This window comes from Rhincodon typus, chromosome 36 (genome assembly GCF_021869965.1).
Source record: "Rhincodon typus isolate 14 chromosome 36, sRhiTyp1.1, whole genome shotgun sequence".
NCBI classification, from domain to species: domain Eukaryota; kingdom Metazoa; phylum Chordata; class Chondrichthyes; order Orectolobiformes; family Rhincodontidae; genus Rhincodon; species Rhincodon typus.
In genome coordinates, this window is record NC_063367.1 from 1,956,175 (window position 1) to 1,968,590 (window position 12,416).

The 12,416-nt window shown below is 43.1% G+C and overlaps 1 protein-coding gene across 1 annotated transcript in view; it reads left to right on the forward strand.

Annotated features, from left to right (window-relative positions):
- Positions 1–12,416, forward strand: part of ireb2 (iron-responsive element binding protein 2) — a 76,038-nt gene that overhangs the window by 61,861 nt on the left and 1,761 nt on the right. The window contains exons 13-18 of the mRNA XM_048617020.1: positions 623–727; positions 3,602–3,744; positions 5,456–5,603; positions 5,708–5,830; positions 5,929–6,114; positions 11,739–12,416. The exon at positions 11,739–12,416 is cut by the window's right edge and continues 1,761 nt beyond it. Of these exons, the coding sequence (XP_048472977.1) occupies positions 623–727; positions 3,602–3,744; positions 5,456–5,603; positions 5,708–5,830; positions 5,929–6,114; positions 11,739–11,849 (816 nt within the window). The 3' untranslated portion in view covers positions 11,850–12,416. The remainder of the gene's footprint in view (positions 1–622; positions 728–3,601; positions 3,745–5,455; positions 5,604–5,707; positions 5,831–5,928; positions 6,115–11,738) is intronic.

Consider the following 12,416-nt stretch of genomic DNA (forward strand, 5'->3'; position numbering starts at 1 on the left):
GGGGGGCAGTTTTTTTACACGGTGGTTTGTGTGTGGAATGAACTTTCAGAGGATGTGGCGGATGCGGGTAGAGTTATGATGTTTAAATAAGATAAGTACATGAATAGGAAAGGTTTGGAGGGATATGGGCCAAGTGTAGGACTAGTTTAGTTTGGGATTATGGTCGGTATGAATTGTTTGGACTGAAGGGTCTGTATTATCTCCAAAGAAAACAGTCTTAACTTCTCCAGTTTATCTACATATTTGTCGCCCCTCATCTATTCTTGTGAATCATCTGTACACCCTCTTAAATGCATTTGCAATATAATTTCAGGCTTCAATCATTAAGTAGCTCTGCAAGTTGAGTTTCTGAACTGTCTCTTTCCCACAACACCTATTGTTACCTTGTGTATTAAAAAGCCTTTTTTTCACCAGCTGGCTGGGAAATGGCTTTGGATAATTTATTAATCAGACAAAACAACTTCGTATTTTGTTTTACTGTTTGAATAATATATGCCTGAATGAGGAGCCTTTGCTCTTGATTATTACTGGACTAAAGAAAAACCCATGAATAAAGAATGTGCATTTTAAATAAACTAAAATTGAGAGTTGAATTCAACAGAAATTCTATTTTTTTTCTTAGAAAGGAAATAATCGCTGGAATGCCTTGGAAGCTCCGGAGTCCCTCTTGTATCCCTGGGATTCGAAATCCACCTATATCAGATGCCCTTCATTTTTTGATAAATTTGTAAGTGATGCCAATGTTATGATTAGTGTAATTCCCTTATTTACTCATGTATCTTTATTTTTAACTTGGCTCCTTACCTCCTTTCTCTTTGTTTGTCTGTCTGTCTGTGCGTCTCTCGTTCTCTCTCTCTTTCTCTCTTTCCCCCTGCCCTTATGTTTAAACATGTTTGTGATGACAGCAATGTTTCAAAAAAGGAGCAGAGGTCAAATTAAGCTAGTTTTAACCAGTACAAATTAGTCTTTGGTAACCCTTCCACTTGAGCCCAGCAGATACAGTTGTCAGTCTTGGGTGGACAGGGTGGGGTGATGAGTTCAGAATCACTCCCATCAGCTGTTAACAGGACAATATCTTGGGTCATTGACCAGAAAGCAGACTTTCACAAAAATGCATAAGGACCAAATTACGGTCTCTTGGCAGATGAGTACATTGTGTAAATGATGGAATATTTTTATACAGACACTGGTAATAAAGGTCAGAGAATATTCATGCAGTGCCAGTATCACAATGGTGGGAAGCTTTCTAGACCCAACTTGAAACCTAACTGGACGACTGATGTAAAAGTTGTGGCTATAAGACTGTGTCAGTTACTGAAATTCTGTAGTAAAATAATTCACTTCTCACCTACTTGCCTGGATGAGTTTTGGACAGACAACACTCTGAGCTTGATACCATTCAGATTAAAACAGCCCACTGCATTAGAGCACAAGAATTAGGAACAGGAGTCGGCCATTCAACCCTTCAAGCATGCCCTGCCATTCTATAAGATAATAGCTTATCTACCCTGGGGCTGAACTCCTTATTGCTGTCAACTTCTCAAAAATCTATCTTCGTCCTCTTTAAAAACTTTGCAATCAAGTCCCCTCAACTCTTTCGGGTAGAGAGTTCCAGATAGTCGTGACCCTCTGAATTCCAGATATTCACTACCCCCTTTAGAAGAAATTCCTTCACGTGTCAATTTTACGGGAATGTCCCCTAGTTCGAGATTTCCGTACTAGTGGAAATGTCCTCTCAACCCACGCTGTCAAACCTTCTCAGAATCCTGTTTGTTTCAGTAAGATCACCCCTCATTCTTCTAACTCTAATGAATAAAGACTGAACCTGATTAACCATTCTTGATACCAGGTATCAACCTAGTGGATCTTTTGAACTGCGTCAAGTGCCAGTAGATCCTTCCTTAAATACAGGGATGAAAACTATACACAGTACTCCAAAGTGCAACTTCACCAACTCCTTGTGTAGTTGTAACAAGATTTTTCTGTTATAACTTCCAACCCTTAGCAATAAAGGGCAAATGAGCAATTAGTATCTTTTTCATCATTTTAACCATTCCCCCTGAACATCTGCACTCTGGCTGCAATATGTACCCTTTACAAGGTACACCACAACAACTAAGCTTCTTTGACAGAACTTTCCAAACCCCTGTCACCTACAAGGGCAAAGGTAGCTGGCACGTGGGAGCATCACCACCTGTAGATTGATCTCCAAGTCACACTTTAACTGAACATGGAAATATAACACCATTGTTCATCACTTCATGAAAATCACAGAACTCCCTCCCTAACAGTGCTTTGGGTGTCTGTACACCAAATACATTGCATTGATTCAAGAAGGCAGCTCAGTACCACCTTCTAAAGGGTATTTAGAGATGGGGGAAATGAATGCTGGCCCAACCAGCAAAGCACCATGTCCCCAAATGAATGAAAAGTAAATTTTCTTCATCAGATTGTTTCAAAAGACATATGACTTTCCCAATTCAAGAGCCTTTGCCCCCAGTCATCTGAATGCGACAAGTTTGCAGGTCACCTAAACATGAGCAGCATTTGTGTTGCTTTCGAAATGTTTGATTTTCTTCTGTTGGAAATTCCTACTCAACAGTGGAACCTAAAAGTTTGCTGTATACAAGATTCTGGAGAACTTTTAATATTAATGTATTTTGTCTTATAAACCATTTTGTATTTCAAACTAAGTTTCCTTTAATATTTCCAGGTACCATGGAAAGTATTTTTTTCTCTATCTGGAAGAGCATGTTGTTTGTGCATACTTTTGTGATATAGTTTGAATCCAAACGTCTTTTTTTTAAACTTCAAATGCAGTTAACAGTTTGAAGGCTTTTAGTAGTCTGAGTGTTTAGGTTTTTAGTTTTGTGTAGTATTATTGTCAGAATTGAGCTCAAAGCCACCAATATCATGAGAGGGGTTACATGGGTTACATTTCTAAGTTATGAGAATCGCTGCCCATTAGGTTTGTTTTCAACTTTGTCCATTTCTTTTCTAATTCTAGTACAAACTGTTACTGTTTCCTGCTTAAAGCCCAGTTGAGTGTAGAACAGATGGGTACTTATAACTAGATTATTTTATTTATCCACAGGATATGGGTGTCACTAATTACAATTCATCTACATTGCTGTGGGTCTGGAGTCATATCGGCCAGAATATGCAGGGTCTTAGTGAACCAGATGGGGTTTTTTTAATGACAGTTGACATTAGGCCAACTTTCCTTTCCAAACTTTTAAATTTTAAAGATGGCATGGTGGGATCTGAACTTGTGTTCCCAGAACATTGGCCTGTAGTTCTAGATCCCTATTTCAGTGACATTACCACTATGCCGTTGCCTCCCCTTTGGAAAACCAAAGGTGATTAAGTACGGCCGGGCTGTTGTTTAATTGTTTCCTCTGTCCAGGAACATTGGAACATGCAGGATATTGAGCCGTACCTTCTCTGTCTATCTGATAACATCTGTAAAGAATAAAATGCCATCTTGCTACATGTCACAGTTAAGCTTCTCTGCCCCACATCTTGATCATGCCCACTCTCTGATTTGTGTGTTCGTCCTGTGTGAATTTAACTTCCTTGCCGGTCTTCTTCCTGTCCTTAGACCAAAGAGCCCAGTTGTCCTCAGTCCATTGAAAATGCCTACGTCTTGCTACACCTGGGAGATTCCGTTACCACTGACCACATCTCACCTGCAGGCAGTATAGCTCGCAGCAGTGCTGCTGCCAGATACCTGATCCGCAATGGGTAAGTGTTTGTTTTAAATCATAGAAAGTATTTCTAATGACACTCAATTTATTAACTTTCAAATGGGTACTTGCTTTAAAAAAAATGTAAGTAGTTATTGGATCCTATCCTTTTTCTCAAGCTTCTCTGACAGAAAGAGAAGAGGCAACCTAATTGAATACTTTGTTTCATAAAGATCACAAAATTCTCTTCAAAATGGCAAGATGCCAAATTTGTTAGCTGTGAGTAATTAACATTTTGGAGTGAGATTTTCTTTTGAGGAGTATGAGAAGGCCATTTGACACCTTGAATCTGTTCTGGTGTAGATTTGAATTGTAGAACAGAAAAAATGAAACATCTGGGTCATTCGGAATTTCAAACCTGCTGTGCCTTTCAGTATGATCGTGGTTGATCATCCAACTCAGTAACCTCTTCCCATTTTTTTGCATGTCTTTTGATCCCTTTAGCCCCAAGAACTATTTTTAACTCCTCCTTGCAAGCATTCAATGTTTTGTCCTAAACCACTTTCTGTGGCAGAGAATTCCACAGGCTCACCACTCTCTGAAGAAATTTTTCCTCATCTAAGTCCTTAAATGCCTTACCCTGTATCCTTAAACTGACCCTATGATCTGGACACCCCATCATCAGGAACGTTCTTACTGCATTTACCTGTCTCTTCCTGTTAAAATTTTATATGTTTCTGTGTGATTTCCCCCTCGTTCTAGTAAACTCCAGTGACTGTCACCCTAATTATTCCAGTCTCTCTCTGTTAGTTCTGTCATCTCAGGAATCAGTCTGGTAAACATTCGTTGCACTTCCTCCATAGTCAGAACATCATTCCTCAGATAAAGAGACCAAAACTGCAAATAATACTTCAGGTTTGATTTCACGAAGGCCCTGTACAACTGCAGCAAGGCATCTCTGCTCCTGTACTCAAATTCTCCTTGCTATGAAGGCCAACATGCCATTTGTCATCTTCACTTCCTGCTACACTTGCAAACTCACCTTCAGTGACTGATGTACAAAGACTCCCAGGTCTCTTTGCACCTACCGGATCTGCATGTTAACAATTTACCCACTTTAGCTTTATGTCCGTGATAACCTCACCCAACAAAAAGCTATCCAACCCACCTAGAAAGTTTCACTAACCCAGTATCCCTGGTAATTTGAGGGAATGATTTGCCAGACTGCTACCTTTTGTGGGGCGGGGGGGGTGTAAAAAGCTTTCTTAATGCATGCACTTACTGGGAATGCTGATGGAGAGACTGATTACAATGAAAAGTAACATCATTCACCAATGCAGTTGAAAACTATCTATCTCTATGTCCTCTTTGAGAGCAGCATAGTCAGTTCTAGGAAATTAGACTTGTAGTTATCATTTGTTTTCATGTGTTTCATGTCAAAGTACTTGCAGAGTCACTAAACCACTGTGTATAAGGTTAACAAATGGGTATTCTGCACTTAGAGAGCATGTTATTACATGGAATCTGATAAAGTTACATGGGGCATCTGCGACTAAGGTCGCTGTGAGCATCAGTCCCAATGGGGAACATGACCGAATTCATCCTGTGTACTTCTTATCAGAGCACTTTAGGGTTAATGACAGTACCTCTATTAATCAGCCACCCCACGTTATCCATTAATTCAAACTAGCAAGTGATTTGAAATAAAATATTCAATAGTTGACAGAACAGTGGTCCTAACTGTGTCTGAATTTTTGTTTTAAACTTAGCCTCACACCCCGTGAGTTCAATTCTTATGGAGCGCGAAGGGGTAATGATGCTGTGATGACCCGAGGGACATTTGCCAACATCAGGCTCCTAAATAAGTTTATTGGCAAAACTGCACCTAAAACAATATACATCCCATCTGGTCAAACAGTAAGTATTCAGCACTACTGGAGCTTTAAAGCAAAAGTAAAAAAGTGTTAACATTTTTCTTTTTTAAAACTCACATTTTTTGATGTAGCCTTTTACCTTTACAGCTGGACGTGTTTGATGCAGCTGAACGCTACCAGAGGGAAGGCTTTCCGCTGATTATTTTGGCTGGGAAAAGATACGGCTCTGGTAGTTCAAGGGACTGGGCTGCCAAAGGACCTTATTTACTGGTAAAGCTTGATTCTATACATCTTGTAAAACCTGCCCTCGCTTGACTTCTGTTTAAGTTGCTGGTTTTAAATCTGCTGTTGTGGTCTAATGTTTGCAGGGTGTCAAAGCCATTCTAGCAGAGAGTTATGAGAAAATGCACAAGAACCACTTGATCGGTATGGGTGTCATTCCTCTTCAATTCCTTCCTGAGGAAAACGTCGACAAATTAGGACTGACTGGAAAAGAGCAGTACACAATAACAATTCCTAACGAACTGTGCCCTGGAACGACAGTCAGTGTAACAGTATGTATAGCAAAGATTTTATATTTTAACTTATTGCTAGTGCTGATGTAGTTGACTTTTGCCCATGCTCACACCCCACAGGTAGTGTTAAGGGAAGGTTTTCAAGGGATATATTCTTCTCGCACGTTCCTCACTTTCCTTAAAGTATCTTGCATTGCTTTTCTGTCATCCCATGTTAGCTTGCTAAATAAAACATGAATTCGTCAAGTTCTGGAGAAATCATAAGAGGTGGAAACTGTCTTTTCCTTTTTGGTATTCTGTTTCACAGAGACCATTGGAGATTAGGACATTGAACGTACTTAAGATTGCTAGTTTTTTATTGACAAGGGCTAAGAACAGGGTTATGGGCAGGATAGAGTTAAGGGCACCATCAGATCAGCTGTGTTTTTATTGAATGGCTGAGCAGGCTCGAGGGGTCAAATGGCCTACTTCTGATTCTTATGTTCCTATGTGTTTTCTTTACTGCTATCATCCTTCCTCCCTCTCTCCTGGGAGAGCAGTTCTATCCTTTACACGTGAGCCTGCTTTGGTAGTTCTGCCACACTCTGAGCATCACAGCCAAACAAAATCCTGATTCAGTTTCCAAAGCTAATGTGCTGTTTCCCCAGAACCACTGAAAGAGGAATCCTTCCATTTACTTTTCCTCCTTCGACCACAAGGCACTCACGCAATGTACTTTAAGCAGTTCACATCAGCTCAGTCAGAGCGGCAGGGGCTTGTGTCTGAAGTGCTGCCGGATTGAAGTGACCTGAATGTTTTAACCAGCTGAGAATTGAGCAACAGTTGATGCCTTGTCACAAAAGGGATTTATTCTGATGGTTTGCCCGCATGTAACAGCTGCAGAGCATGTTGCATCTTGTCCTTGTTCAGAAACTAGTGAATGAATGTTTTATAAAGTAACAACTAGCAGAAGCATGGCACAGTGTAGTAAGAGGCTTTGGAACTTGGAGGTAATTTTTAAAAAAATTACTTTGAAGGGCATTTTATAAAGTGAATGCTTGTATTTCTTAGATAGTAGGAACTGCAGATGCTGGAGAATCTGAGATAACAAGGTGTGGAGCTGGATGAACACAGCAGGCTAAGCGGCATCAGAGGAGCAGGAAAGCTGACGTTTCGGGCCTAAATCCTCCTCCAGAAATGGCGGAGGGGAAGGGGGTTCTGGAATAAATAGGGAGAGAGGGGGAGGCGGATAGAAGATGGATAAAGGAGAGGATTGGTGGAGAGGAGACGGACAGGTCAAAGAGGCGGGTGTGGAGCCAGTAAAGGTGAGTGTAGGTGGGGAGTTAGGGAGGGGATAGGAAAACAGATAAGGGTGGGCAAGGAAAAATGTCTTTGGTGGTGGGGTTGGATTGCAGATGGTGGAAGTGTCGGAGGATGATGCGTTGGATCCGGAGGTTGGTGGGGTGATATGTGAGGACGAAGGGGATCCTGTTTTGGTTGTTATTGCGGGGAGGGGGATGTGGAACATCCTCCGACACTTCCGCCATCTGCAATCCGACCCCACCACCAAAGACATTTTTCCCTCCCCACCCTTATCTGCTTTCCGGAGAGACCACTCTTTCCGTGACTCCCTCGTCCGCTCTACACTCCCCTCCAGCCCCACCACACCCGGCACTTTTCCCTGCAACCGCAGGAAGTGCTACACCTGCTCCTACACTTGCCCCCTCACCCCCATCCCAGGCCCCAAGAAGACCTTCCACATGTTCACCTGCACATCTGCTAATGTGGTATACTGTATCCGCTGTGCCAGATGTGGCCTCCTCTACATCGGGGAAACCAAGCGGAGGCTTGGAGACCTCTTTATGGAACACTTACACGCGGTTCGCACTAAACAACTGCACCTCCCAGTTGCGAACCATTTCAACTCCCCCTCCCATTCCTCAGATGACATGTCCATCCTGGGCCTCCTGAAGTGCCATAACGATGCCACCCAAAGGTTGCAGGAACAGCACCTCACGTTCCGCTTGGGAACCCTGCAGCCCAATGGTATCAATGTGGACTTCACAAGCTTCAAAATCTCTCCTTCCCCTACCGCATCCCAAAACCAGCCCAGCTTGTCCCCGCCTCCCTAATCTGTCCTTCCTCCCACCTATCCCCTCCTCTGACCTCAAGCCCCAACCCCATCTCCTACCTACTAGCCTCATGCAGCCCCCTTGACCTGTCCGTCCTCCCTGGACTGACCTATCCCCTCCCTAACTCCCTACCTACACTCACCTTTACTGGCTCCATTGCTGCCTTTTTGACTTGTCTGTCTCCTCTCCACCGATCCTCTCCTTTATCCATCTTCTATCCGACTCCCCCTCTCTCCCTATTTATTTTAGAACCCCCTTCCCCTCCGCCATTTCTGAAGAAGGTCTAGGCCCAAAACATCAGCTTTCCTGCTCCTCTGATGCTGCTTTGCCTGCTGTGTTCATCCAGCTCCACACCTGCTTGTATTTGTCACACTGTCAGTGCAGCAGCTGTAACCTGAGGTGCTCCTTTTCCATAAGAGAAACACAGTCCTTTACAATGGGTTTTCCTAAATTTTATTTTAACCTGATAAGCTTGGTGCCAACCATCCTACATTTGATCTGTTTTAATTATTTCCAGTCTTGGTTGCACTGAGACCAGGCCCAGCACTTAACTTTCTCAATTGTGAAAAAAGGCAAATTGCTTACAAAGCAACTGTTCTGTTTTTCTCCTTCTATTTGGGTTGCCTCTGAGTCTAAATCAAGTTGCTGTACATGTATAGGGTTTCTAGTTTTGGCCTTCAGCATTTAGCCCTCTACCACACTCGCGTCCTCCGGTTAAAAATGAGAAGTAGCAATCTGAGATATCTCAAAGTGCTCTTCGTGACTCACTGTTAGGTTCAGGACCCTGCTGGCAGGATTGGCATTTGTTGGCCATCCGCAGTTGTGTTTGAATGTTGAGATATTTTAGCTCTTAAAGTATCAGCATTGTTGAGGTTGGTTGGCTCGTCGAGCTGGTTTGTTGTTCCGCAGACGTTTCGTTACTATGCTGGGTAACATCCTCAGTGCAGCCTCTGAAGCGTCGGTGTGTTTTCCTGCCTGGTTTTTAAACTCTGGGGTCCGTTGCAATGGATTGCCTCACTTTCAGGTTTCCTCCGTAGTGGAATGCATATGGGGTCGAGTTCAATGTGTTGATGAATAGCACGCTTCGTGGAGTGCCGTGCTTCTAGGAATTCTCGTGCTTGTCTCTGCCTAGCCTGTCCCAGGATCTTGGTGTTGTCCCAGTCGAAGTGATGGTTCTCCTTGTCCATGTGGATTGAGATGAGTGAATATTGGTCGTGTCTTTTTGTAGCCAGTTGGTGTTCATGTACTCTTGTTGTTAGTTTCCTTCCTGTTTGTCCGATTGTAGTGTTTCTCGCAGTCTCTGCAGGGGATCTTGTAGATGACATTGGTCCTGTCCATGGCAGGGAGTGGGTCTTTAGTTTGGGTGAGTACTTGTCGTAGGGTTGATGTGGGCTTGTGTGCCACTCTGATGCCTAGCGGTCGTAGGAGTCTTGTGGTGAGTTCTGACGTGTTTCTGATATAGCGTAGTGTGATGAGTGTGTCGGGGCATGTAGAATCTTTCTGATGCAGTTCCTGTAGGCATCTCCTGACCCAGTTCTTTGGATATCCATTATCCTTGAACACTTGGAAGAGGTATTCCTCCTCCTCTTGGTGTAGTTGCATGTTGCTGCAGTTCGGCTGTTGCCCACCCGAACTGAAGACCCACTCCCCGCCATGGACAGGACCAAAGTCATCTACAAGATCCCCTGCAGAGACTGCGAGAAACACTACAATCGGACAAACAGGAAGGAAACTAACAACAAGAGTACATGAACACCAACTGGCTACAAAAAGACACGACCAATATTCACTCATCTCAATCCACATGGACAAGGAGAACCATCACTTTGACTGGGACAGGCTAGGCAGAGACAAGCACGAGAATTCCTAGATGCATGGCACTCCATGAAGAGTGCTATTCATCAACACATTGAACTCGACCCCATATGCATTCCACTACGGAGGAAACCTGAAAGTGAGGCAATCCATTGCAACGGACCCCAGAGTTTAAAAACCAGGCAGGAAAACACACAGACGCTTCAGAGGCTGCACTGAGGATGTTACCCAGCATAGTAACGAAACGTCTGCGGAACAACAAACCAGCTCGGCGAGCCAACCAACCTCAACACCCACAACCTGAGCTACAGATCTACTCCAAAACCTTAAGTATCAGCATTTTCACCTTAACCCTAAAATTGGGTGCTGTGGGTGACCTTGGCCTGATTGATCTTCCCTGTGATAAAACTGTGCAGGAGTTGCGTGACTGTCTAGAATCTCTCTTAAAATGTCAACATTTCAGCTATATTGCAGAATCTGCAGTATTGCCTCTTTGGTTTCCATTTCTAGTTGTGACAGTGAGATTTGACAGGGGAGGCAGGAAATGGGCAGAATTTTAAGTGATGTCAAACTATCTGCAGGTTCTTGAGAATGTCTTAACTAGACCTGGACCATAAAATATAAGAGGAGAAGTAGGCCATTCAATCCATTAAGATGCTGTAGCAATGAATGAAATCATTACTGATTTGATAATCCTCAACTGCACACTCATGCCTTTTCCCCATAGCCTTCAATCCCGTTACTATCTCAGCTTTGAATATTCTTAACAGCCTCATCTCAGCAGCCCTCTGCAGTAAAGAATTCCACAAATTCATTATCCTCTGAGAGAACAAAAATCCTCCCTGTCTCTATCATAGAATTCACAGAGTCTCGACAATGTGGAAGCAGGCCATTTGGCCCATGGAGTCCACACTGACCCTCCAAAGAGCATCCCACCCAGACACACGCCCACTATGCTATCCCTGTAACCCTGCAACCCTGCATTCCCCATGGCTAATCCACCTAGCCTGCACATCTTTGAATTGTGGGAGGAAAACGGAACACCTGGAGGAAACCCACACAGGGAGAATGTGAAAACTCCACACAGTCAGTCACCCAAGGCTGGAATCGAACGCGGGTCCGTGACGCTGTGAGGCAGCAGTGCTAACTGCTGAGCCTCATGACACCCTCAGCTACTGGCCACCTATCTTAAATGTGTGACCTCTTAGTCTGAGATGATTCCCAATAGGGGAAACACCCTGTTCCCAAATTCCCTTAGAATCTTGTATGTTTCAATAAGGTCACCTCTCACTCTCCTTAATTCCAATGAGGATGCGCCCAACCTACTCAACCTGTCCTCATGAAACAGTCCTTCCATATCTGCTATTAGCCTAGTGAGCCTTCTCTGGACTGCCTGTAGACCTAATCACGTCTGCTGCTTGTGATTCCTGTTTCAAATACCCTTTTAATATCAGTTAGCAACTGAAGCAAAATACAGCAGATGCTGGAAATGTGGAGTAAACTCAGAAAATGCCGTGAGCACTCAGGTCAGGCAACATTTGTGGATAGATTTAATGTTATAGTACATCAACCTGAAACGTGAACTCCCTTTCTCTGTCCACTGCTGCCGTCCATGTCTCCTCCAGCATTTTCAGCACTTTGAACACAAAAGTTCAAAACCTTATATCAGTAGAAGAATGAAAGTGTGCTTTTGTTTGTCCCATGGTCTAACTGGATATTAAAAATTCTGTCTTGCAGACAAATACACGAAAGGCATTCAAAGTCGTAGCTAAGTTTGACAATGAAATGGAAATCACCTTTTACAAGCAAGGTGGCATTTTGAACTATGTTGCTCGAAAGATGTTATAATAGCCCCTGCATCTTTTGACTTCATCTGCAACTGTGATTGAAACATGGCTGAGGTCCTGTCCACAGGTGACATCATTTTTGTTCAGTGCCATCGGAGTGGAGGATATAACTGTTAGCAGTCTTCAATGCTAGGCATAATATATGCTTCCCAACTGTCTTGTCTCCACCTCAGAGCCTGGCTGTGAATGGAGTCCTTGCCTTGCGAGTACACCTGATTTCTGCCTTTCGATCTTATAATCGCTGTATTAATTTTTCATACATTTTCGTAACTTAAACGCGTGTATCGAATGTGTGTGTCGCAAAATGGACTCATTCAAATTTGAAGATGTACTACAAAATGACATTACTGATTCAGTTCGCCACTGCCTCTCTCCAGGCAAGGTTTTGTTGATGTGGGATATATTTTTTTAAACTCACCCTATTTGACAGCAGACATCCCGTCTTTTTCAAGCCCTGCTTTTATCATGTTTTTAACCTCACTTCTGCCTTCAGTTTTCCAAACTTCAAAACAAAGGGTGACAATGAGCGTTCAAATAATGAGCGTTCAAATAATGAGCGTTCAAATAA